Genomic DNA, 27,581 nt, shown 5'->3' with positions numbered 1-27,581 from the left:
CCTTTTGACCCCCTCTAAAAAATGGTCTTTTCTCTCTCCTGGTTCACTTTTTCTGGGTTTCAATCACATAGTTGTGTTGTGCACACATGGGAGGCCACCTTTTTGAGGTGGCCGACCAGTAATTATGCTTGCCCCTTTTGACCCTTGGTCGGCCGGCCAGGGGAGGTGGCCGGCCGGCCACCTGAACCCTCAAAACCTGGCCGGCCATGACCCCCTCACCTGGTTCCTTACAGATGTGACCTCTTTTTCCCCTCAGATCCTGTATCCGAGGGGGACTCTTTTGGGGGGGAAATTTGAATTTGATTTCCCCCCCTTTCCTCCATTCCTTTGCCAATATAACCAGCACCCCCAGCTGCATTTTGGAAGGTTAGAAAAATTGGTTTTGGAGCCTTTGCCTACAACTCTCACTCTCTCTATACTTCAACCCTCTAAACCCTAAAAGCCTTACACCATTTACCCTACACCTCATAGCACAAGGCCTCCATCCTCCATTCCAGCAACTTGAGGCTGCTTTCCAGAGGTAAAGAGCTCCCAAAATTGGTCCAAGAGCTGCTGGTCCATTGGTCTACAAGGCAAATCAGAAATCGGCAGCCTTCCGGAGCTTGGCATGCATTCCAAGAACAATGGCAGACAGAGGCAAACCGGGGCATCACAAGGGATTTTCCGACAAAGGCAACCGGAGCATGCATCATTCATCATCCGGAGCAGATTTGAGGCAGTCCTTGGCTTACATGACAATTTATTGTTTTCCTAATTTAATTTGTTAATTAATTAGGGTTTTGTACATATTGGGACTTTAATTATTCATTTGGGACTGTATATTATTTATTCGGACCCTCTGTGCGAGGGCAATGTTGTAATAAGTGTGCGTGTGTGTGGTGTATGTCTTCCAACCCCACGTCTTTCTCCCTTTTATTTACCTGCTTATGATGGTTAGATTAGGGCATGTTTCAATTAGCATACAGTATGATAGCATGTTTGCATTCATTCATCTGTTTTGCATGCACCGGGCTCGGCGCATCATACTAACTGTATTGTATTTTCAATTCCAAGTTGAATACATGTTAGCTGTAGCATTTCATATGCCATGTCTAGAATAGCCGAGCCTGCTATAGTTGCATTTTTGCATGTGTTGCATTAGGCATTTCTGTATAGTTAGGATCATGCATGGATTTCTAATTAGCTTATGTTTTGGCTTGGAGTACTCGGTAAGTTTTATGCTTTAGCATCCTTGCATGCGTGTGAGTGACTGCCATGATAGCATGCTTACCATGAGGCTAATTGCTTATGTGATATATCCACCTGAATGCCTGTGGGTGAAGGTTGGGTTATTTGGATTGGAACAATTCATCAAATGTGTGTTTTAAGCCCACTAGATAGTGGCAAAATCATGTTTTCTAAGCCCACCTGAGGGTGGCAAATCCACGTCTTAGCCTACTTGTAGGTAGCACCATCAAACCATTTTCAAAACAAACAAACATGAAATGTTTTGTTCCAATTCAGGCGATCCAGTCTATACTTGTATGCTGTGTGCATCACATAGTAAATCTAGGCTAATAACCGGAATAAGAACGCATAATGTTTTCAAAAATAGATATCATGGTTAGTAGAGGCCGATCTTTGATCGGGCAAGCGGGGGTGCTCACGAAGTGACCTTCCCCAATCGTACCCAAGTTCCCGAGCCGAGACAACTTTGGTGATGACGGACACGTGGCCTTAGGCAAGTAGTCAGGGTTTCCTAAATTTCCCAAAAATAAAATATTTAGGTGGTGACTCTATATCTAGCAAAGCAGTCCATGTTTGGCACTTCTTTCAAAAAAATCTGTTTTCTCAAAACGATTTGCCGGATTTGGACTCTTTGGTTCATATTAAGAACCGTGACAAATTTGAGAGTCCTGAACTGTAGTGAGCCCAATATGAACAGAACGGGGGGGGGGGGGAGGGAGGGACTCATCCCTTCCGGGGCGTTCGGGGGCGTCTACAGTATCATGAATTTGGTCAAAACTAGACTCATGGCGGGCTAGGATTTCGCTGACTTCATTATGAAATTCTACGTTACTTTTGCTCCGAGTTTCCATATAACCTGGCTTTGATACCAAACAATATGTAATTTGTATAAGAAAAGCAAGTGAATAGCCAAGAAAGAGAGGAACAGAGGCTTAGAAAGGAAGGAGAGAGAGATTGGGACTGTAATTCCATATATTTATTCCAAGAGTTCCCTGGCTATTTATAAACCAAATGAGAACATATCAACTACAGGAATGAGAAAATACTAACTGCCGAAATAACAACGGAAAATAATAATGCAAGAAAGATGTGGCACTAATTGTGGAATTGTGGAAGCAACCAATACAACCACTACTGAAAACAGCCTACACTAACTCCTATTCTTGAGGCAGCAATTCCTATTCTCATGCTAAGGCTGCGAGGCAGAGACATATCATTATCATTTCTTCTTTTTTTTTCTCTCCTAAATTCCCAAACATTGTGGTATTGTCATCAAACAAATTCTTGCGGCCATACCATCCACCAAATTACCTTTATCATCCTGCCACAACTCCTCCGCATCTATTCAAATCGATGGACACATCACAATAAACTTCCACTTTCCTCTCGGAGAGGGAACCCACCTAGCCACTCCTCGTTGTTCACCAGCCGGTGCAACCGGAGGAGCTGAGGGCACTTCGCATGCTACCAGAAATTCAGTTTAATCTCTATTTGGAAAAAATATATGTGGTCTCACATTTTTAACATATTGATTTTTTTAATTTTAATTCATAAAATATAAAGTTATTTTTAGAGAGATTGACCAATATTTTGGACTTGTAATCCATATGGTCTCATATTTTTTTCTTGTGATCTATTTAATCCTTTTGAATGTATAATGACCCATTTGCTCGCCACATTGGAAAGTCACATTTGAAAAAAGTAAACTAAATAGTGTTTTTAGTGTCACATCATACCCGCCTCATTAGAGTATCACATTCGAAAAAAGTACACTAAATTTTTTTAATTTTTTTAATTTTTTTAATTTTTTTAATTTTTTTAATTTTTTTAATTTTTTTAATTTTTTTAACAATAATGTTTCGTAACTCGAAATATATTGGTTCGAATGGCTCAAATACCCAAAACGACATCATTTTGAGTTTTTTTTTTATTTCCTTTCTTTCGCTTCTCGTTTCTCTCTCAAACTTTGAGCTCCTTCATTTTTTGAGTAACCCAGATCCATTCTTCTTTGTTTTTCTAAAACACACGGAAGGAAAAAAGAAGGAGATGAGGAGGAAGGAGATAGAAGAAGAGAATGAGAAGGCAACACAAAGGAGGATGTTGCTGGGATTTCATTTGTGTTGGCTTGCTATCACAGCCCACTTGTTCCCATACATTCTATGTGCAGCCAACAATCTTTTCTCTTCTTCCTCACTGAAATCCCTCTTGTTTATCCTTGGATCTAACTGGTTAAACCACCTCAATCTGCAACTCTTCCCTATAACCACAAAAATAAATAAATAAATAAACAAAAGAAAAGAAAAGATTAATAATGGATTTTTTCTTAGGACCCAAACAAGGAAAGAGAATGAATTTGTGGACATAAATAATGGGGAGAGATGGATTAATTACTTGATCTTCCTTGAAGTTTCTCAGTTCCAATTTTGAGAACCATATTGGGTAACAAGTTCTTTGAGCTTGGAATCTTCATGAGGTCTCCAATGTCCTCTGGCACAAAGCGCGCCCAAATTTCTTCTCAATAATATCTTCATCACCACATTGGTCTAAATCAAGCCCTTTTATATTAATCCCATCAGAACCTATATCAGTCTCGTCATCTGTGCCCAAATTTCTTCTCAATAATATCTTCATCACCACCTTGGTCTAAATCAAGCCTTTTTCTATTAATCCCACCAGAACCTATATCAGTCCCATCATCTGTTTCCTTTCCTTCCTCCATTAGAGCAAAACTTAGAAATAGAGGATTCAGAATTTGATGATACCCATTTCTCTCTCCAAGATGGTTCATGGAGAGATAAAGTTGACCGGGGGAGATGGAATCAGAGAGTTGATATCCCGAAACCCATTGAGATCATAACCGCCATTACTGTTCATGTGTTGGAGATTCATTTGTAACAGAAAACCTAGATGGAAACAAGAGAGAAAATGTGAGAAAATGAAGGGAAAAGAGGGAGCTTTTCAGAGAAATAAGGTGTTTTTGGCTGCTGAGAAAATTGGAAAAGAGTAGTGAAGCTGGGAATTCATTTCTGTTGCCTTCACCGTCGACCCTCCTCTGTATTACCTTCTCCTTCTCTCTTCTCTCTTCTCTCTTCCTTCTTCCTTCGTCTTCTCTCTTTCTCCCTCTTTCTTCTCTCGTCTCTCTGTTTCAGAGTGAGACCAAAAAAAAAAACAGAGACGCCAAAACAGCCATTCGAGCCAGCCTCGTTTTGAACTACTTAGCAGAGTTGTTTTTTTAAAGTATCACATTATACCTGCCACACTAAAGTGTCACATGTCACGTTTGGAAAAATTACACTAAAGAATTTTTAATTTTTTTGAAGTGTCACATTGGTGTTTGGGAAGTTTGGGACTTGGGTTTTTTTGATTTTTTTCAAAAAAAAAACCAACTTTTTGCAAAACCAAAAAAACACATCCAAACAAAATATCACATCCAACCCCATAATCATTTCATTTTTTCTCTCACAAACATCACATCCAACCACAAAAAAATCCAACTATCTTCCCAAACACAAAAAAAAAATTTCTCCAATAATATCCTACAACTAAAAAAATCTACATTAAAACTCACTTCCCAAACACCCACATTGTTATGTTTGAGAAAAATACACTAAGGAGTTTTCAATTTTTTGAAGTATCACATCATACTCGCCACGTTGTCACATTTGGAAAAAGTACACTAATTTTTTTTTATTTTTTTTGGAGTAAAAGTTTTGGAGTGTCATACATGCCACGTTTTCACATTTAGGAAAAGTAAACTAAGGAATTTTTAATTTTTTTGGAATGTCACGTCATTGGAATGTTGCATTAATACCTGCCATATGAGAATATCACATCATATTTGTCACATTAATAAAAAGGTATAGTTGTTTATCAAAACACTATCAAAATCAAAAATAAGATCACACGAAAATAAACTCTCCACTAATAGGACTTAACTGATCAATAGAAAAATTTGGGACTAATTGAAATACTTGTTTGTGAGATGAGATTTATTGGTAAATATCCCTTATTTTTACTGAAATTCATTAATTGTATAAACAAAAATAATAATATTCTCATATTTGTTCTACTAAAATATAAGGCAAATTACACTTTTCACTAGAGGTGCTCATGGACCTAATTGATCTGCCAAAACGACTAATCTGACCCAATCCATCAGCTTTTAAGCGGTTTTGATAGTATAGGCGGGCGAACGTGGATATAGATTTTTCAAATTTGTCTATACTCGGACAGATGGTGGATGAAAAATCATCCAATCCAACCCGATCTATCAACCTCCCTTAAGAAAATGCTTTTATGTTTTTAGGGAGCAGTTTGCCTCTAGTCCGAGATCGGATTGGACAGTGATGTTCGGCTCGTGAGGGCCTACCACGGGTCCTGTTTTGATAATCAGAACCGTCAATGTGTAGAACTCGTCGAGTACTATATATCTTTAAAACATCACATTAATCGGATATTGATAGCTATGTGATCAAATTAGTTTTGTATATAAAAAAAATGGACGGTGTACAAATTAATGGTTGACAAAAAACTGATTTGATGAGATAGTTATCGATATTCGATCAACATAATTTTTTACAAGCATATAGTACTCGACGAGTTTTACATATTGAACGGTTCAGATTATCAAAACAAGACCCGTGGTGGGCCCCCACAGGCCGAACAACACCGTCCAGTCCGACTTTGGACTGGAGGCAAGCTGCTTTCATGTTTTTATATCTTTTATGTTAAAAAATTATTTTCTTTAATAATATTATTAATTATTTATGAAATATGAAACTTTGGGCTTTATTTTAATTATAAATATAAAGAATAAAAAAAATTAGACTCAAATAAGACTCAAAATCGTAAAAAATTACTCTAAAATAGTTTTAAAATAATCATAAAATAGTAAAACCTAACTCGCAAAATCGATATGCATCCACCTGCTAATCTGTAGGACCTGCTCAATCCACACCAGCTAACTAAATGAATGAATGTGGATAATTTTTTTAATTCGCGTAAGTTCGAATGGATGGCAGATAGGAGGCCACCCGACCTAACTCAATCCGCGAGCACCCGTTCTTTTCACTTATGTAGTTTGATCTAAATTTTACTTCAGTCCCTATATTTTTAATTTGAACAATTGATCCCTACATTTTAAGTCCAATTTTAATTTGATTTTTTTGTCTAAATTTCTGTTAATTTTTTTTATATGTGCACTTTAAAAAATTAGTATGCATCCCAAATTTGTTAATTTTGACCTCCAATTTAGACAGAAGAACTAGGGGTGCAACTCGGGTGGGTTTGGTAGGGTTGGAAGGTTGTCCAAGCCCAATCCAAGTTGTACTGAGATCTGTCCAAGTCCGCACAAGCTCGAATTATAACCCGAAGTTGCCTGCCTAAACTCGACCCGAGTTTAAACCCGAGTTGCCCGAATTGTCCCTATTGTATTTTTTTTTTGCAGCTACATTATTAAATTATTAAAATTTTACTCTATTTATATTTTTTTTATATATAGAAAATCATTAATATCATCAAAACAAATAATTTATATAATGCAAGAGAGATGCCGCTATAGTAATCTTTTTAATTTATGAGTGAAAATAAATAAATAAAAAGAGTAAGATTTTATGTTATTTGTATATATTATAATATCATGTAATGACTAATAATTTATATATATATATATATTAAATATATATCTATATATGTATAATTAGGGCTTTGAGTTGCTTGGGTTGTTTAATGTCTTTGCGCAAGTCCGTCCAAATTTAATTCGGGCTTCTAAATTTTTGCCCAAGCTCGTATCGAATTTAAAAATATCTTGTCCAAGTCCTAAAAAAATTTGAACTGGGTTCAGGTTGCTCGGGTTGAGTCCGCCCAAGTTGCATCCCTAGGAAGAACTAGATTGAAAGTTATAGAGATCAAATTATTCAATTTGAAATTATAAGGATTAAAGTAAAATTTGAATCAAATTGCAGTAGTGAAAAGTGTAATTAATCTTAAAATATATATTTATCTTTATTTATTTTGATATTTACTCACCATCTCCATTAGTTTTGATGGTTAGTGTAATTATGATAAAAATATAGAATTAGCTGTATTTGTTTCAAATATTAGGAAAGTAAGTGTGATTTACCGAATTATTTTTCAGAACTAAAATTTGGTAATTTCTCTATCAAAAAAAATAATAATAATGATATGTCAACATTATTATTTAATTAATAGCATTATCAAAATTTATGTTAAATTTGGCGTACACTTAGCAATTGCCAAAATTTACAATACTCTGGCCCTGTTTGGTACAGCTTTTTTTCAGCTTATTTCAGCTTTCAGCTTAATTTAAGCTATTTTGATGTGTTTGGTTTAGCTTAACAATGCAGCTTATAACTTTTTGTAAGTCAGAAATTAGCTTATTCTTTGAGTGGGGCAGGAGAAGCTTAATTTATAAGTCAGAAATCAGTTTATGTTCATAGTTATAAGCTATAAGCTGTTAAAACATAAGTGTACGGGAAAGAAATATACCTTCTCATATAACCCTGTTGACTAAGTTTGTGCTCCTCCGTACGACGTCGCTTTGTCACCTGAAAACACAAACGTGAGCTAGCCAGCGGGTGTGTGCCGGAAACCTCTCCGATGCCTAAGTCAGCAAACTTGACAATTAGACAAAGCTCTTTGTATTCAGAAAGCAAAGTTGTGTGTTACCTCTCCCATGGTGATGATTGTGAGCTTTTATAGGTTTCGTGTGGCACAATCCTAGTAGGACTCTTATTTCTCCATGCAGAGTCCTTCTAGGATTCATACTCCTGAAAGATAATGCTTATCCTTCAACACTCCCCTCATTGCTTAAACCAAGTGAGATGGTTTCATCTTGGCCGAACTCCAATACGACCGAAGTAAATAGGACTATGTATAGCCGAAGAATGAGTCACAAAGTTGGCCGAACTAACCTTAGTTCGGTTCTTCCTTTAACTTCTCCTTATCTCGGTTCTCTCTTTGTTCAATAAATGGCATAGTTGGACCGAACTAACAAATTGCAACCGGTGTAACTCCAAGGCCGGTCTAACTCAAAGGTACTGCTTAGACCGATCTAACTTCGTTCTTACGTTGGACCGGACTAGCTCCAAAACATTCACAAGACCGGAATAACTTGTACGTAACTAGGGCCGGAGTAATTCTATACGTCTTTTGGGTCGGAGTAACTTTTACGGCCTTTTTTTACTCAGCCCTTTGTATTGTGGCCCAATATGACAATCTCATAGCTCGGCCCAATTTTTACCAAAATTACCCTCTCAATTGCCCCTTAATTCCATCTGCACAGCATGATAGGGATTATCTGTTTATCATCCGAGCTATAGTCCCCAAACCTTCTAGCCGAGCTACAACCATTTAGCTTATCCTGCCGAGCTAAACTTAAACTGAGCCGCTCCCATCTGGTCACAATGTCTTTTCAATCACCGAAAACTGAATCGCTTCCTATTCTGTATACACGTGGCACGTTCCCATTCGCGGAAGGCAGCTGTCAACGCCGTCTTCGTATTTCGTAATTTTTGAACAGTTCCCGCCCTTTCTCTCTCTTTCCACAAAACAAGCATTCAGTCTTTGAATCATTCACCTACACTTTTCACATTCTTCTCTCTTCATGCCTCTGCTTCTCCAACCTAAGTTCATGTTCTTCATTGGTGCTGTTGCTCCCATCACCAGCTTCATCTTCTTCTGGAAGCTCCACAAAATCTGTTTTGTTTTTCTTATTTTTGCTTTCGTTTAATCCATTGTAGTTTGCTTTGTGTGCTTTTTACAAACACTTTTTCTATCTTGCTTTGCTCTGTACTTTTATGAAAAAAAAACTTTAACAGTAGAACGCATGAGTATATGATACATCCTATAGAAAACTAGTTTTTGATCCAGAATCTTGTCCCAACCGAACTAGGAGACTGTTTGTGCAATATACGTAGATCAATTCAGACAATAACCGAACTAGAACTCGTAGAAATAACAGTAGTTTCAGTAAGTTACCAACCCCTGAATCACTCTAGCCGAGACAAGTTCACCGAACGAAGTTTGAACTCATTAAACTAAGAACCTCGGTCTTCAACCGGGCTAAGCCTTTGGGGCTAAGCCAGCTTTCCTAGTTTCTGAACCAAACTCAGAAAGCTGCCCCTAGAGGCTCAACCGAAGTAACAAAACTCATAGTTCAACCGATTTAGGCCTTTGGGGCTAAACCAGCTTTCTTAGTTTTTTAGACCGAACTCAGAAAGCTGCCCCTAGACGATGAACCGGTCTAACAAAATTGTTTCCAAAGCCAGTATGCTGAGATGCTTGCCAAGATCTGGCTAATAAGAACCCTGCTCAAACCGAGCTACCAAGCATTTTGCTGAACCGAGATAGAACCTGTCCACAAAGCCGAAGTAGGGCTCTTTTACCTTGTTTTTAATTTGTAGCACGGTCCAATGATCTGTGCTTAACCCCTTTGTTTTCTACTTTGCAGACTTAGGTTGCCCAGGCACTCCTTCGTGCGCTCAACCGAGCTACTGAGCACAATTTTTGCACCGATATAACTTATTCGTAAATTGTACAACAAATGGGTAAGTATAGGTATCTAGTAAATACTCCGGGCGGCCTAGCCGAATTCAGAAAAGACTACAATATACCCGATGACGTCCACTTGATTTTAGCCGAAAAAGATGTCATTCCATGGGGTAATGAAGGCTTTGTCCCCTTCACCCTTTTGTCAATTATTGAAACCGGACTACGATTTTCAGTCCAACCTTTAATCTGTGAATTTCTTAGGCAAACTAGATTATGCCCTACCCAACTATCCACCAATTCATACCGCATCATCATGGGAATAGCCGAACTGAACCGCCAAGCCGGACTAAACCTTGGCCTGGCCGAAATCTTCCACCAATACTCCATTGGTTCAAAAGAAGATGGGTGGGTCTATTATCTAAGAATACGTCGCCGTCGAGAGAAGATAATAAAATATACACTGGACAAAGACTTAAACGACGACGATTTTTTCTGGGTGTCTGGGAACTTTGAGGATCATCAAGCCTAGATTCCTGGCCGACCTATAAATTGGAAAAAAGGAGAGCCCGGTAAATTTACTTCGGTTTTCTTGCTTGCATTTTTTTATATTTCGGTTTTTTAATCTTTCAGCCGGACTAACAGTTCTCTTCTTTCGCAGATTCTGCCCACCTTCACTCTTTATACAGCTACCCAAACCTAGCCACTTTGCGCGCCGCACTACGGTATCCAGAACGTAGTTGGGCCAAATTGCTGAAGTTCAAGCCGACCTATAGATACAGTGGTCGCCGAAAAGCCAGAGTGACTGATTTTCTTCTTGAAGACGTCCCAGAACCGGACCCAACCTTACCACAAATCAGACTAATTCCACTAACTGCTGAAGAGGAGATGGCCAAAAAGAACAGAGTAAGGGCCCTCTTGACCGAGACCAACCGGGCCGAAGTACCACCTACAAGTCAAACCCAAGAAGCGTTGGTGGCGCTTCCTTCGCAACAACCGTCCTCATCCCACCGAACCAAGCGCGCCCGGGCTACCGAGACTGAACAATGCTTGGTTGATGAAGACGTAACTGTTCTTCTACCGAGCCAGCCACCGAGCCCCTAACCGGAGCCTTCTGACCGAACTACCAGCATCTGGGCACCAAAACTTACCTTCAACAACCGAGATATCCAAGACTCTGACTCGGTTGTTACTGATAAGAACCACCAGTTGGCCTTTAACCTGGCCAAGAGTGTGTTCCTCCCCAAAGATATGGAGCACCACCAAAAGCAACTGAACACCGAACTGAAGGCCATCCGGTCTTCAACAAAATCGATGATCCTGGTAAGTAGCTCCGTTTTCTTGTGTAGTTTGTTCAACTTTTACTTCGGCTAAAGGGAAGTCTTTGTTTTGTCAAGCCATTCAAAAAAACAAAATCACTTACAGGAAAGTGTTAGAGCTCAGGAAAACAACAAGGCAAGCCATGGCAGAAGCCGAAGCGAAGACGACCGAGCTAGAGGAGGCCAGAAAGCAAATGGCCGAGCTTCGAGCTAAGAACGGCCGACTGGCCGGACTGGTTAGTTCGGCCAAAGCAGAAAAGCAGAAGGCTACCATTGCGTTAAAGGATAAGTATCTGCGCGAGATGGTGAAGCTTGAAAAGAAGAAAGATACCGAGATAACCCAGCTGAAGGAGAGCGCAAAAGGAGTTGAAAAGCGAGGCTTCAAGAAGGCAGAGGATGCTTATACCCAGCAGTGCGAAGCCGTCAAGGAGCTCTTCTTTAAGTGTGGCTGGAGGGCAGCTGCTGAGAAGCTCGGTCACGATCCACAGACCGAGGTCTTCAACCCTCCAGCCTACTTCATACCGAACTCCCTTGTGGAGTATGCTGGTGCCATCCAGCAACAATTTCTTGAAGGCTCTAACTCAGATGAAGACTCTGCTTCTGAGGATACTCCGGTTGTTAATGCGGACCAGTCAGTTCGGCTGAAGCCTATGGTGGAAGACCTGACTATTGAAGTACTAGGTGAAACCGTGGTTCCGACTGAAACTACCCTTGTGACCGAGAGCGAGCTCCCGCCTAAAATCGGTCTTCGTGTTGATGCTGATGCTGCGTTTGATGCCGAAATTGATGATCTTTTCTCTTGATTTTGTACCTTTTTTTTTTTTGGCTACTTTTTTCTTGTAACCGGGCTACGGCCTCTCCTTTGTATTTGCTTCCTGATGAATGAAAATCTTCATTAACTCTTACTTCGGTTAATGTATATGTACTTTGTTATGATTTTTCCATGATCTTTCTTAGCTTCAACTGTTATCTCGGTTTTTGCTGCTCAAACTATGCTTACCGGCCAACCACTCCTTAGCCGACATAATTACTTCGGCTGAGGAGTACTCAGTGTTTTATTCCAGCCAACGCTCTTCAGCCATACCCTTACTTCGGCTGAGGAGTACAAAGAGTTGGTTTAATCTAGCCAACCACTCTTCAGCCATACCCTTACTTCGGCTGAAGAGTACAAAGAGTTGGTTTAATCCAGCCAACCATTCTTCAGCCATACCCTTACTTCGGATGAAAAGTACAAAGAGTTGGGTTAATCCAGCCAACCATTCTTCAGCCATACCCTTACTTCGGCTGAAGAGTCCAAAGAGTTGGTTTAATCCAGCCAACCTCTAAGTTAGTTTTTCCAGCCAACTTAGAATAATGTTTGGTTATTCCGACCAAACGTCCTGCAGCCTGGATCCTTATCCTGGGCTTAGGAAGGGTGTTGGTTTAATCCAGCCAACCTCTAAGTTAGTTTTTCCGGCCAACTTAGAATAATGTTTGGTTATTCCGACCAAACGTCCTGCAGCCTGGATCCTTATCCTGGGCTTAGGAAGGGTGTTGGTTTAATCCAGCCAACCTCTAAGTTAGTTTTTCCAGCCAACTTAGAAAAAATGTTTGTAATATTCCTAACTTCACTAAAGCTAACTTTTACAGAGACCAACTCATGCTGAAAAGAATCGCTTGTTTTATTGAGAAATGAAAAAATTACACATGTTTGAAAGAAAAAAGCTAAAAGTAAAATAACTTGAGATTGGCCGTGTTCCATGGTCTAGGGATTGCTTTGCCGTCCTTGTCTTCTAAGTGGTATGCCCCTTTGCCTGCTAATCCAACTACTTTGTAAGGACCTTCCCAGTTTGGCCTTAACTTGCCATCTCCTGGTATCAAGGTGTTTCCCATTACTTTGCGCAGTACCCAATCTCCGATCTTGAATTGTCTTGGATGCACCGTTTTGTTGTATTTTCTAAATAACTCTTGTTGGTATGAGGCAATGTGAACCAGTGCTCTTTCTTTTCTTTCTTCCGCAAGGTCGAGTTCCAATACTATGGCTTCTCCATTCAAGTTTGGATCAAAATTTTCGCTTCGAATTGTGGGGAGGCCAACTTCCAGTGGGATTACTGCTTCCATTCCGTAGGCTAAGGAGAATGGTGTTTCTTCTGTTGATCATTGAGGTGTGGTGCGGTAAGTCCATAAAACATGTGGAAGTTCGTCCGCCCACTTGCCTTTTGCCTTTTCTAACCTTTTTTTCAATCCATCCAAGATGACTTTATTTGATGCTTCTGCTTGGCCATTTGCTTGAGGATATGCCGGTGTAAAATTGTAAAACTCTATCTTGTACTCTTCACAAAAGCTTCTGAAGATTCTGCCGTCGAATTGAGTGCCATTGTCTGAGATTAGGGCCTTTGGTATGCCAAACCGAGTGATGATGTTTTGCCAGACGAACTTCTTCACATCTTTTTCCTTGATTGATGCCAATGCTTCTGCTTCCACCCATTTTGTGAAGTAGTCTGTTGCTGCGAGAAAGAACTTCCTGTTACCGGGTGCTGTTGGAAGTGGTCCTACTATGTCCAAGCCCCACATTGCGAAAGGCCATGGGCTGGTTAGTGGTAGGAGTTCTCTTGCTGGTTGATGTATTTGGTGTGCAAATTTTTGGCATTTCTCACACTTCTTCACATATTTCTCTGAGTCTGCCTGCATGTATGGCCACCAGTATCCTTATGAAATGGCCCTGTAAGCTAGCGATCTTCCTCCTTGATGGCTTCCGCACACCCCTTCGTGTATCTCGTACAAGAATGCTTCCACTTTGCTGGGGTGGACACACTTTAGATAGGGTCCTGAGAACGACTTTTTGTATAATGCCAAAGATGGGGAGAGCCAAAATCGCTGTGATTTTGCTCTTATTCTGTTGGCTTTTTTTTTCTCTTCTGGTAGGATTCTGTCTTTTAAGAACAGGATGATGGGATCCATCCAAGAGGGGCCTAGTTCTGCGCAACATACCTCTTCTGCTTCGGGGTCCTCTATGCTTGGTCTAGGTAGGTAGTCGATTAGTAGTGGATGAGGTATGGAGGAGTCTGCCATTGAGGCGAAGCCTGCTAGTTCGTCCGCTCTGCTGTTTTCTTCCCTGCCGATTTGTTCTATCCTTACTACATCGAATTTCTTGATCTCTGTTCTGACCAACTCTTGGTATTTGGCCATCCTATCATCCTTTGCTTCATAGTCGCCAGAAATTTGATTTACCACCAGCTGTGAGTCGCTGTAGACCATTAGTTCGGTGGCCTTCATGTAGTATGCTGATTTGAGTCCTGCGAGAAGTGCACCGTACTCCGCTTCGTTGTTTGATGCTGGGAAGCCAAGGTTGATTGCTTGCTCTACAACCAGGCCATCTGGTGAGATGAGGACTATGCCAAGTCCTGAACCATGCCGGTTGGATGCTCTGTCCACAAAGAGCTTCCACATCTCTTCAACGAACAACTTCCAGCAAGTGGAGGGGTCAGATGATGTCGTGGGGTCAAGAATGTTGCTAATGTTTTCTTCAAGGTCCAAGCTTGCTGTCTGCCCCTCGCTATCTGATTGTACCAAGTCTTTATTTGTTGGTGAGTCTTGGTTTGTTGAAGCTTGGTTTGTTTTTTCCTTGCTTTCTTTAGTCTGGTTTGTCTCTGACTGAGTACCTTCTACTAGGGGTTGCGCTATTCCGGCGTCAACTTCCATCCCTAGTTCGGTGGTGTCAGTTAGGTTGACTGGGCAGATATGATGACTTCCAGGAGTAAATTCTGCGACGAAGTCTGCCAAAGATTGGGCTTTTATTGCGGTCCTAGGTTGGAACTTGACGTCAAATTGTCCCAACTCTACAGCCCACTTCAAAATTCGCCCAGAAAAGTTTGCCCTCTCAAACAAAGCTTTTAGTGGGAAAGCTGTGAGGACGACTATGGTGTGGGCATGAAAGTAGTGTGCCAATTTCCTGGAGGCCATCATTAAGGCTAATGCCAGTTTTTCCAGTGGCAAATACCTTGTTTCGGCTCCCAGCAATGTCTTGCTGACATAATAGATGGGCAAGTGTTGGATTCCTTCTGCACGAACCAACACTGCGCTAACTGCGTGCTGAGAGACTGCCAGGTACAAGAAGAGTTCTTCACTAGGTACTGGGGTAACAAGCAGTGGTGGGGAAGACATATATTCCTTCAAGCTTTCCAGAGCTTGGTCGCATTCTTCATCCCACTCAAACTTGGCTTTTAAGGCATGAAAAAATGGTCGTAGTCTGTCTGATGACCGGCTGATAAATCGATTGAGTGCAGCCGCCATGCCGGTGAGATGCTGCACTTCCTTTACTGAGTTTGGTCTTTCCAAATCCTGGATTGCTTTGATCTGAGAGGGGTCTGCTTCTATACCTCGGTTGGTCACAAGGAAGCCTAGGAATTTGCCAGATCGTACTCCGAATGCGCACTTAGATGCGTTGAGGCGCAACTTGTGCTTCTTCAGGATATCAAACATTTCTCCTAGGTCCTTTAGATGGTCATTTTCATCCTTGCTTTTGACCACCATGTCGTCGATGTAAGCCTCCATCGTTCTTCCTAACAATGGTTTAAACATCTTGGTGACCATTCGTTGGAATGTTGCCCCTGCGTTCTTCAGGCCAAAGGGCATGACCTTGTAGCAGTATAGTCCTCTTGGAGTTATAAAAGATGTGACCTCCTGGTCTGGTTCATGCATGGCAATTTGGTGATAGCCTCTGTATGCATCCAGAAAGCTAAGCCGGTTGTGCCTTGTTGTTAGGTCTACCAGTTGATCTATCCGTGGTAGAGGAAAGCTATCTTTTGGGCACGCCTTGTTGACTGTTTTGTAGTCGACGCAGACACGCCATTTGCCATTCTTCTTTGGTACCACAACCGTGTTGGAGACCCATCTTGGGTAGTGCACTTCTCTAATTGCTCCAGCCTCTAGCAGGTTGCCTACTTCTTCCGCCACTATCTCGGCGTGGTGGAGTGCCGATCTGCGAGTGCACTGAATAACTGGCCTGGCGGATGGATGGACATTGAGTTGGTGACAAATGAAGTTCGGATCAATGCCTGGCATGTCGTAGGGTGTTCAGGCGAACACTTCGATGTTAGAGGTTAAGAATTCCAGGACCTCTAATCTTTCAATGCTGGACAACGACGAACCAAGCAAAAAGAACTTATCCGGGTTCTTTTCATCTATTTTTACCTCTACCAAGTCCTCCACTGCTTTCTGATCCGCCGCTTTGCCGACATCTGCGAATAGCTCATTACTCTCTGGTTCTTCCACCGAATGAACATATCCTTTGGCAGCGCAACCGCCATTCGCCGTGACGAAGCATTGTTTTGACATGATCTAATCTCCAAAGACTTCTTCAATTACTCCGGTGTCGTTGGGAAACCGCATCACTTGGTGGTAGGATGACGCCACCGATCGCATGGCATGCAGCCATGTTCTGTCCAAGAAGATGTTGTAAGTGGAGGGGACCTTCAATACCCAGAACTCCACTTGTTTTGTCACGCTTCCTGCCCTAACTGGAAGAATTATTTTGCCGACGGGCCATTCTGGCATAGAGTTGAATCCAATTAGGGGTGATACAGCAGGCGCCAAGTCTTTGTCTTGTAGCTTTAGTTGTTTAAATGTTTCGTAGTACATGATCTCACATGAACTACCCTGGTCAATCAGAATCCGCTTGACGTCAAAATCCTTGACTCGGAGAGTGACGACCAGGGCATCATTGTGAGGACAGTATATTCGATCCAAGTCCTTATCTGAAAAAGACATGATGTTTGTTGCCTCTGTCTTCCCTTCTTGATGGCAGGTTGGGCACTTAACACCTCTCTAAAGTGCTTAGCCTTTTTGATTGATCTCCTGAGCTCGCAAACACGCTCAGGTTCAAAAACTCCATGTATCACATTGATAATGCCTTTAGGCGGGGCGTCAATTGGCATTCCGTTAGGGTGGTTATTATGGTCCTGGGGGGCTAGCTGCGTCCCTCCTTCAATGTATTTATCCAAGTGTCTTGCCGCCACTAACTCCTCCAGGTGTTGTCTCAACGGCGTGCAGTTTTCAGTGCGATGCCCCTTTTCTTTGTGGAAGGTGCACCGTGACCTTTCGTCATAGTCCTTTTGAGCTTCCCCTAGCTTGGCTAGCCACTTGACGAAAGGCTCATCTCTTATTTCGCTCAGAATCCGATATATCGGTTTCTTGAACACCGTGGTTATGGCAGTGCGGATCCTCAACCATCTTTTATTCGGGTCTTCTCCGTTATCTCGTCTGCCACGTCCGTTTCTGTTCTGACGATCTACCGTGTTGACCTTTGCTGAGGTCTTCTTTTTTGGTACTGCGGCCGCACCAGATTTTGCTTTGGCACGTGCGTCATCCTCTTCTACCCTGATGTACTGGTGCACTCTTTCCATCAAGGCTTCCATGGTGAGGGATGGCGTCATGGTGATTGAGTCCCTTAGTCTGTTTCCGACTGGAAGGCCTCTTTTGTACTGCGCAATGGCGAGATTGGTGGGGCAGTCCCCAATCTGATTGAATGTCTCCCAGTAGCGACTATTGTAAGATCTTAGTGTCTCTTTATCGCCCATGTCGATGGAGAGTAGCTGGTCGATCTCCACCGGGGTTTTAGTGTTTGTTTGGAACCTTGTTACGAACACTTCTGCCAATTGCGCCCAAGAGGTTATGCTGCCCTCAGGAAGTTTCTCAAACCAAGTCAAGCCTAGGTCGCCAAGGCTAGACGGGAAAAGTATGCACATTAAGGCCTCGTTTCGCCTGTAAACGGCCATGACTTGGCGAAAGTGGCTTAAGTGTGAGTACGGGTCCGTCTTCCCTTCATATGTAGTGAATTTCGGCTGAAGGAAGCCTGATGGTAGGGGCGCGTTTTCAATCGCTGAAATAAACGGCGAAGTCTGCAGCCTTGCTAGTGCTTTGTCCGTTGGTTCGTAGGCAGGGCACGGTATTGGCATTCCAACCTCGACGCTTCCATGCGTTCGAGGAGCCAACCGTTGTAAGGCAGAAATTCTGTGTGGATCCCGTGCCCTAGCATCCTCCTTACATCGTGCTTTTTCTTCGAGCACGGTTCGTAAGTCGGATGATCTGGGTAACTCCGTTTGTCTGGATCTGGTTTGATACGAATGTGAGGGCCAATATGTGCTTCCTTCAGTGTATGACCTTTCAGATCTCGTCCTCTCAGACCTGGAGTGACGAGTTTTGGAAGACCAGGATTGAGTATCGCCTGTCCTGAGGCTTCTACTCTCTCCTTGCGAGGGTGTGGTATTCCTACTACGATTTTCTGAGTGGCGAGGGGGCGTCTTGTTTTTGCGCCCCTCTCCTGTCACCACTTCTTTTTTCTTCATCTGGCATTTCAAGGCCTCCATGTCCGCCGCCATCTTTCTTATCAATTCATCTTGCTCTTTCACGCGATCTTCCAGAGCTTGAGGGTCAATCCTCCGTCTTCGCCTGTCAGGACTTTGTGAGCGAGATTGACGGGGGCTGTGAGTTCGTTTTCCCCTAGTATCTCTCCTGAGGTTATGTCGCTGGGACTCCAAGTCCGCCATGGGAGAGATAGAAGGTAATCCTTCACGCCTTGCTCCTCCGTCTGGAGTTAGCCCGTCGACGGCGGACTGCGGCAATTCTTCAATGTGTGCCATTGATTGTAAGGGGGAGAAGCTTTAATCAAGAGGTTTTGTTCTGTCTGTTCTTCCCACAGACGGCGCCAATCGTACGGGAAAGAAATATACCTTCTTGTATAATCCTGTTGACTAAGTCTGTGCTCCTCCGTACGACGTCGCTTTGTCACCTGAAAACACAAACGTGAGCTAGCCGGCGGGTGTGTGCCGGAAACCTCTCCGATGCCTAAGTCAGCAAACTTGACAATTAGACAAAGCTCTTTGTATTCAGAAAGCAAAGTTGTGTGTTACCTCTCCCATGGTGATGTTTGTGAGCTTTTATAGGTTTCGTGTGGCACAATCCTAGTAGGACTCTTATTTCTCCATGCAGAGTCCTCCTAGGATTCATACTCCTGAAAGATAATGCTTATCCTTCAACACCCCCCTCACTGCTTAAACCAAGTGAGATGGTTTCATCGTGGCCGAACTCCAATACGACCGAAGTAAATAGGACTATGTATAGCCGTAGAATGAGTCACAAAGTTGGCCGAACTAGCCTTAGTTCGGTTCTTCCTTTAACTTCTCCTTATCTCGGTTCTCTCTTTGTTCAATAAATGGCATAGTTGGACCGAACTAACAAATTGCGACCGGTGTAACTCCAAGGCCGGTCTAACTCAAAGGTACTGCTTAGACCGATCTAACTTCGTTCTTACGTTGGACCGGACTAGCTCCAAAACATTCACAAGACCGGAATAACTTGTACGTAACTAGGGCCGGAGTAATTCTATACCTCTTTTGGGTCGGAGTAACTTTTACGGCCTTTTTTTATTCAGCCCTTTGTATTGTGGCCCAATATGACAATCTCATAGCTCGGCCCAATTTTTACTAAAATTACCCTCTCAATAAGTTATAAGTATTTTCTCACAGCTCTACCAAACAGGGCCTCTATCTTCATATATCTCTCATGATTGGTCCATATATGGCATTTTCATGTAATTTTTGCACCATTGATAAATGATTGTTAAATTATAATGACCCGATTTGGTATCAATTTTAAATTCATTTTTTATAATTATAATAGTTATAGACTTGCACATCTATATCTATGAAAATAGGGGATTTGATCTATAAAATTAAACAATTTGGACTCATTTTTTTTTTTCTTCTCACAATTAGGGTTCATAAATTATCTTACAATTCTTATTTTTTTGTAACTCAACATGAATATAAGAAAATAATTTATTTATATATGTTTTTATAACATGTTTCATATTTTATATCAGTAGAAATCGATATTGTAATTCACACCATCACCATCATGATAATTAAATCAATGAGCAATTTGAGAAACCAAGGCATCATGAGAAAGTTGAGAAAAGTGAAAGAATTTCCCTCAAATACTATAATAAATCATCTATTTCTATATTAGATGTTGATATATTTTTTCACATAAATACCAGTTACTTTTTGCCAGCACAAAGTAAGAGAGATAATTGAAATTTTTTAATTTCCCTCAAATACTGTAATAAATCATCTCTTTCTGCATTAGATGTTGACATATTTTCTTCACATAAATACCAATTACTTTTTGCCAACACAAAGAGCAAGAGAGATAATTAAATTTTTCTAAAATAATTTCATGGACCCACTGCTCTTTTAACCCCAGAAGCAGCCTTGGAACAAACTATAAATGATAGTCAAGTGCAAATGATTTTAACACAATTACATAGGGCCTGTTTGGTGTTCTTTTTCTCAAATTGAAAGTTAATAATCAAAAAGAAGTTAAAAATACCCATTCTTTTTTAGATAATCAATTTTTCTCATCTTATTTAAATTATTTTTATCTCATAAATAGTAAACAGAAGTAACGCTAATACTTTACTACAGACATAACAACAAATCCTTCAAGAAGGATGAACCTTGTTGGCATTAGCAGAGAGCCCCTTCCAAGCCGATTTCATCGAAGCACCAGCTGAATTAAGTCCAGCCTCAACATACTTCTTGGAAGCAATTGTAGCTGCCTTTTCCATGGACTTCCCAGCCTTCCTAGCCGATTCCCCATCTTGAACCAAGCTTTTCATCTCACCCTTGGACTTGCGTTCTATCTCCTCTTCAAAACACCGAAACTCTCCCATAGCACTCTCCATGACAGAGTCAAGATAGTCCTCGGCCGCCTTCATTGATTCCTCAGCTTCTTGTACTTCTTTTTCGTTGTCAAGCTCCGCGGCAGCCCATGCCTTGTAAGACTCGAGCTCAAACAGTTTCATGAAGTCTTCGATTGAAGAAGGATTGAAAAACTTGTCTTGGAGGGATTGGTCTGAGAGTAAGATGAATTGGGAGAAGAGATCTTCCATATGTTCTTGTTTTTTTATTTTGTGGGTTTGGTTTGTGTTACATAGATGGAGGAAAAGTTGGGTAGTGGGATGAGAACCATGAAAAGAGGGGTCTTTTTGCAATAATGATGGTTATTTTAAGGGAGGAGAATATGAAAAAAAGTTAAAATGTGAGTAGGATTGGTAACGGTCGGTTTGGAGTGGTTCTCTATATCTACTCCATTTGGCTTTGGGTGAGTTTATAACCAAAGCAAAAACTACTTTCAATTCTCTTCTCTTTCATGCTACAAAAAAATAAAATGTAAAAAGTATCAGCAATTTGTTTTTTTTTTAAATACAACTGAATTAGCTTCCTCATATATCTATTCCATTTTTTCATGCTAACCAAAAGAGGTTAATTATATGACTTTCAAACTTGAATTTGGAATAATATTTGGTTTTAAATCGGAAGAATAAAACATGGGCATTTCTTCCTATCTTTAGAATTGTCTGAAAGGTAGCTTACCATCTAGGTTTCATATAGAAATTTGTATGGAATCTTTGAAAATGACTTCACTTTTAAAGACTAGTTCAATGAAAATAAACACACAAAAAATATTTGTAATCTTTTAAAATTTATTTTCACCCAATAAAAAAAAATCTGAAAATGATAAGTATTTTTTTATTTTTTTAACCAAATAAGAATAAAATTTTTTTTTTTCAAAACTCAACTAAAACACAATATATTTTTTTTCCATTCGTATTTGGGAATCTAGATTGTTCTATGGTTGGCTGTTTTTTTTTTTTTTTTTGATGGGCTGTTGGCCATTCCATTTTTCGTCAAGCGCACCAACACCAAGTTGCTTACTTTTTTCTTCTTTTTCTTTTTTGTTAAAAATTCTATATAATAAAGTGGTTTCCTTTTACCATTTGAATTACAATTCATGTGTATATATATAATATGTAATATTGGATCCTATTTCACTAAAAAATTGAAAATTTATAGTAACATGATAATTATGGACTATCTATCAATTTCAAATTTTAATAACATATTGCAATCTCATTAAATGAAAAAAAATGGACACAATCAAAAAAAAATTCATCGTTTACCATTTTAGAGATTCTGAGTTAGACCTAAATGCATCATGAAGTTTGTGTTCATTCAAAAATTATTATCATATACAACTTCATTTATATAGACTTGACATAAATGAAATGTTAAAATTCATTTATTACATTACCTAAATTACTTCTCATATTCGTTGTGTAAAGAAGTAACACAAATTTCTAACTATTTATGCTTTGCTCATTCTTACGGCACTTTCACTGATTTTGATCATGGAAGAGCTTATTTCAGCACGAAGCAAAAAATAAAGGAACCATAACAACTCATATCATTTTGTTTTAATCCTTTTCCCTTTCTTTTTTTTTCCCTTTTAATAAGGATATCATTGTATTATGACAAAACTATATTAAAACTAGAACTTATATATTGCCTGCATGATAATGAAAATACAAGTTTGGCTCACTTAGTGCTGATCAAAGAAGAGACGTAATGGATTCCAAGCAACGAGAGAGTGATAAGCCCGTGCGAGCTTGTCGAAATGAGGATTCGTTTGATCTACATATGGAAGATGGTAGTGAAGGTCTGAATACACTTACTATATCAAGTAAAGCTCTACAAGTTGGGAGCTCTTTAATTAAAGAAGAGATTAACAAGGTGTCAAAATTGAAGTATAAAATAGGTGCTCATTAGATTGAGAACCAAGTAGATGGCATTTACAATGTCCCTATTGAGATCTCAAAAAAAGACTTTTCTCATTGGGAAAATGCTTTGGTTGGATACTTCATTGATAAAAGATTCTCTTTCCATTATGTGAAAACTTGGGCGGAGAAACTTTGGGGAAATTTGCTTGAGGACGTTGTCTCCATTGACAATGGTTTTTTTATTTTTAAAGTAAAAAGTGAAGAGGCTATGGACACAATCTTGAAAGATGGCCCCTATTATGTTGGGGCTAAATTGATTGTTATTAAAAAATGGCAACCTGGACTAAAACTAACAAAGTGTAAATTTTCAAGTGTGCCATTGTGGGTGAAGTTGTACAATGTTCCTTTGGAACTTTGGAGTGAAGAGGGTTTGGGTTACATAGCTAGCATCTTGGGAACTCCTCTTTATTTGGATGAGCCAACTTTCAAGAGAAGCAGACTTACGTTTGCGAAAATTTGTATTGAAGTGCCAGCAAATAAAAAGATCCCTAAGTCTTTCAAAATAAATCTTGGTTATGGTAACCCAAATGAGATTCAAGTTGAGGTACCATAGAAGCCCCAAAGGTGTGATGGTTGTAAGACTTTTGGCCATACCACTAATTTGTGCCCTCAAAAGCCAAAGTCTTTGAACCCTCCCTCCTTCAAACATGAGTGGAGAGTAAGGACACTAAAACACAAATTCCGACTAAATGGGAAGTGGTGAAGAAAAAGAGGAGAGATGGTGGGCAAGGTTCAACGCCATTGATCAACAAAAAGAGAGAGACGCAGTCTTCTATCCCCTCAACATCTAATGTCTTTAATGTCCTTGGTGATATGGACAAGTTAGGAAATGGAAATTCAAGTCAAGAGTTGAGAAATAAAGGGAGTCCATCTCCAAGTAATCCTAGTTATGGAGAGACTTCAAAAGAGGATAGCAGAAGAAAACTTAAAGCGAAACTTCATGACTTGAAGAATGCCAGAAGGAAATTCTGAATCCTTGTTTTGTTGGAAATGTTGTGCTTGTTTTCTATAAACTCAGTTTGTTTTTTGATGGAATAGTTATTTTGTTTATTTTTGTGCTCCCATCAAAAGCTATGTGTTGAACTTCATTGTATATTTTTCTTTTTTGGTTATAATATGACTTACTTATCCAAAAAAAAAAATACACTTCGAAGGAATTAGAGGTAATATCTACATATATACATATAATACAAAAACAAAAAAGGGGAATGAAATTTTGGTTCAAAACCTTCACTGCACATAATGTTGTGGACCAACTTGTTCAATAAGCAGGCAAGATATCATTTACGCCAAGAGAAGTTTGATTAAGACGGAGCTAAATAAAATGAATTGAATGAGCATAATTAGAGACATGCCACGATATAAAGGATGTTAATGATTATAATTATTGAAGAATGATCGAACAATTGTCCATAACATCAGAATTTTTTAAGCAGTCAATTAGTGAACTACAACAACAAAAATGATTTCAATGAATTAGAAATTATGGGTAAAGTGCTCATTGAGCTGTTACTCTATTGAAACAATCTTGCGGTTCAAGCATCTAAACCTGCAAATCTCCTGGAAGAAATCATCTGCACTGCTATGGCTGCTCTTCATATCCAGAATCCTTACGGTCATCTTCTTCAAGTTCTTACCATACTTGACCAATGATTCGAGAGTGCTCATTTTCTGTTCAGCATTTAATGGTGATCTCACTGTGACCACTGCCTCCTCGAGGCAGGGAATCACAAATCTAGAATACACCTGCAAAAAGAAAAGAAAAACAATGCTTAATTTTAGGCATTAAATCTTCATAATCGTCCTAATGCTTAAAAGAAACAAATCTATGGATCAAATATTCACATTTTTCAAGCTGTTTTTCTGACAAAGAGCAGCAAACATGGCACCATGCATATCGAATTTTCGCAGCTTGGGATGGCTGTTAAAGAATTCGACAAAATCAATCTCTGGAAAGGGCAAGAGGGCTTCAAAATCCCCAGTGAACTCCACCTTCATATAGAGATGCTTCACTTCATTTGCCAATTGAAGCATTTTGCTTATTGCATCCCAACACCACTGCACCCCTCTAATGGACAAGAACTCAAGACCCACAAGTTTTCCAAAATCCACCATGTAAACTCTCCCTGGATAACAAGGGGAAAAAAAAAAAATTTAAATAAAAGTTGTTTAAGAATTGGCTAAAATTATACTCCAATAGATAAGAACTTGCAGCGATTCCAATAGATGATTACCGGAATTATTGGCAATGGAAAGATTTCTTAAGCATTGAGTCTCTCGAACCCTAATCCAACTGCAACCTTGCACCTCGAGCAATTCAAGCTTTGGAGAAACAATGGAAAGTGAGCAGTTACCCAAGCCATAAAAATCAAGTCTACATTGCTTTAGCTGGGGCAGCTCAATTGAAACAGATCTCAACCCCTCACACGCAAGCAGAGATAGATGCGTCAGATTTGGGCATGCCTGAAGTGCATCAGACAACGCGGGGTCCTCCAATCTTGCACCAACAATTTCAAGATTGTGAAGTTTATGGAAAACATCCCATTTGGGGGATTGGATCATAAGGACCCCCCAAAGTTTCAGTGACTCCAAATTGTACGCTGCTCCAATGCAATCCAGTTTTGAGAGTTTGTCAATACTAGACTGCTGTTCAACAAGATTGTCCATTCGGAGCTCAAGGTACTTGAGGGATGTTCCTACAAGTGATAGCCATGAAGCAAGGCCTGAACTAGTGAAAGGGCAATAAACGACAAGCTCTTCTAATCGAAACATTGAGGAGACCATTTGCCTCACAATGTTGTCAGGAGTGTCAACACCAGTAAGGTTATCATTAAGGTTGCGAGGAAAGTAAAGGCCCCGAAGATAAGGCATCGAGTCCTTCCATCGCTTGGAAACACAAGTACATGAGGCAACATCCTTGGCATTGTTCATGTGTGACAAAATGTATTGGATAATGGCATCAGGCAGAGAGTCCATTCTCTGAGGAAAATAATCGAACACATAATAGTCAATTACCAAAACCACAGAAGAAACCAAAATTATTAAGCATTCCAGTTCAGATTATATATTTGGTCATAAATCTTGTTTAGTACCCCAGAAAAACCTTCGTATAGACACACAAAATTGGATCAAAGCATAAGCTCAACCAAAAGATTACACAGCCATAAACTCATTGAGACAACTCATCAAACAGATACTCTGCAGCAATATAAATAGCTTATAAATCTACAAACTTGTCAATTGAAAAAAGAAGATTGAGCTAAACTAACTAGCAATCGACAACAGAAGAACAAATTGTACGCAAAGAAACTGAATACAAGTAACAAGGACCAATCTGGGGTTGAATTTAAACAGTCCACATTGATAAATTCACTGGAAATCAAGCAAAGCCCATTCATTCATAGCAGTAAAAATAATAGATATAAGCTCCGGAAGGCCTATTTTTTCTGGAAAACACATTATGGAGTAGAATCCAAAGAGAACCCAGATGTTAAAATGAACTTTCTGGCATTAACCCATATGATATTAGATAAAGAGATATAGAAACTAAGCAAAACCCATGTATACAATAGAGTAAAAGCTTCGAAATAGATATAAATCGACAATGCAATTAACAGTTTAAGGAGTGCATACAAATTAGTAATTCATAGAGAAATGAGTACATATCTGTGTGTAAATCAAGGAGAACATGGATAAAAAGAGCTTACAATCGAGATTTGAATGTAAAATTTGAGGAATGGCCAAGAATAGAAGACGGAGAGATTTGAGCTATGGGCTTCACAGGAACAAAGGCTCTCTCTCTCTCTCTCTCACTCTTATGCTGTGTTTGGAGGAGAGAGAGAGAGAGTAGTGAGAGAGCGCGCGTATATACGAAGGCTTGAGGGCTTTTCAAATTTCAAAAAGCAAAGATTGATATTTTTCTACCACCTACATACAAACCCGCTTTTGTTTTTATTTTTGAACTTTTTTGAATTTTTGACCGTTCCAGCAGTCCCACGGCGAAAAACAAAGTTCAATGTTCAAAAAAAAACTCGAGACCGCTTTTTGTCCGTGCCTCAGTTTCAGATCTGGACACGTGTCACGTAACCAGTGCTGCTCATGCCGATTTTAGGTCCACCAGTTAGACGGGCTGCGCTGCATAGTTGGGCCAACCAAGGATGCCCTGGCCCCGTTTTGAAACGACAATGCTCCGCAAGCATAAGAAAGCACATAATCAAACACAGAAACATATAGATTGAATGACTGGATGATCGTCTAAATAATAAGATAGTAGTTGTGATTGACAAGATGATAGTCGGTCGGCTAAGTGGTCGACTGAATGATAAGAGCTGTAATTGATAAGATGATAACTAATCGACCACCAAATCATGCTGTTAGTCGTCCAGCTTATATGTTTTTGTATTTGATTCTATGTTCTCCTCTTGTATGTGTAGCATTACTTATTTTGCAATATAAGTCTAATTTATAGAGTTGCTTATAATAATTTTTTTTTAATTTATTTATTTTAGAATTATGTGTTAAGTATTTTGTAGAATTACTTTTTAGGAGATAAAAATAATTTAAATAAATTTGAAAAAAATAATAATTATTAAAAAGTAAGAAAAAATCTCTGGAGATGATTTTTGTTTTCACTTTTTATTATTAGTTTTCAATTTGTAAAAATCTACACCAAATAGCACATACAAGCTTTTTAATTTGAGGGAGTCGCAGTGGTGAGGTAATTTTTTCTCACTTGCAGGGTTTTGGGACGGCTTGGGCATTACATTCCCGACTCCAACCTAATTATATTGGAATGCATTAAAAATATTTAATGTTTTATTTGTATAATTTTAAATATATATATATATATATATATGTGTTATAAGTCA

At 39.8% G+C, this 27,581-nt stretch overlaps 2 protein-coding genes across 2 annotated transcripts; both read right to left on the bottom strand.

Moving 5' to 3' along the window:
- Positions 1-20,535: 20,535 nt before the first annotated feature.
- Positions 20,536-20,985, bottom strand: LOC114280847 (uncharacterized). The gene has a single exon (XM_028223258.2). It carries the CDS (start codon positions 20,983-20,985, stop codon positions 20,536-20,538), a length of 450 nt encoding a protein of 149 aa, XP_028079059.2.
- Positions 20,986-24,075: 3,090 nt separating this feature from the next.
- Positions 24,076-26,942, bottom strand: LOC114280846 (F-box/RNI-like superfamily protein). The gene is made up of 4 exons (XM_082914441.1): positions 26,421-26,942; positions 24,948-25,692; positions 24,559-24,839; positions 24,076-24,459 (listed from the first exon to the last, which is right to left on the bottom strand). Exons 2-4 carry the CDS (start codon positions 25,687-25,689, stop codon positions 24,223-24,225), a joined length of 1,260 nt encoding a protein of 419 aa, XP_082770567.1. The 5' UTR covers positions 25,690-25,692; positions 26,421-26,942; the 3' UTR covers positions 24,076-24,222.
- Positions 26,943-27,581: the final 639 nt, after the last annotated feature.

The sequence above is a fragment of the Camellia sinensis genome, chromosome 2, assembly GCF_055761805.1.
Source record: "Camellia sinensis isolate YWXY chromosome 2, ASM5576180v1, whole genome shotgun sequence".
NCBI classification, from domain to species: domain Eukaryota; kingdom Viridiplantae; phylum Streptophyta; class Magnoliopsida; order Ericales; family Theaceae; genus Camellia; species Camellia sinensis.
This window is presented reverse-complemented; position numbering and strand designations above follow the sequence as displayed.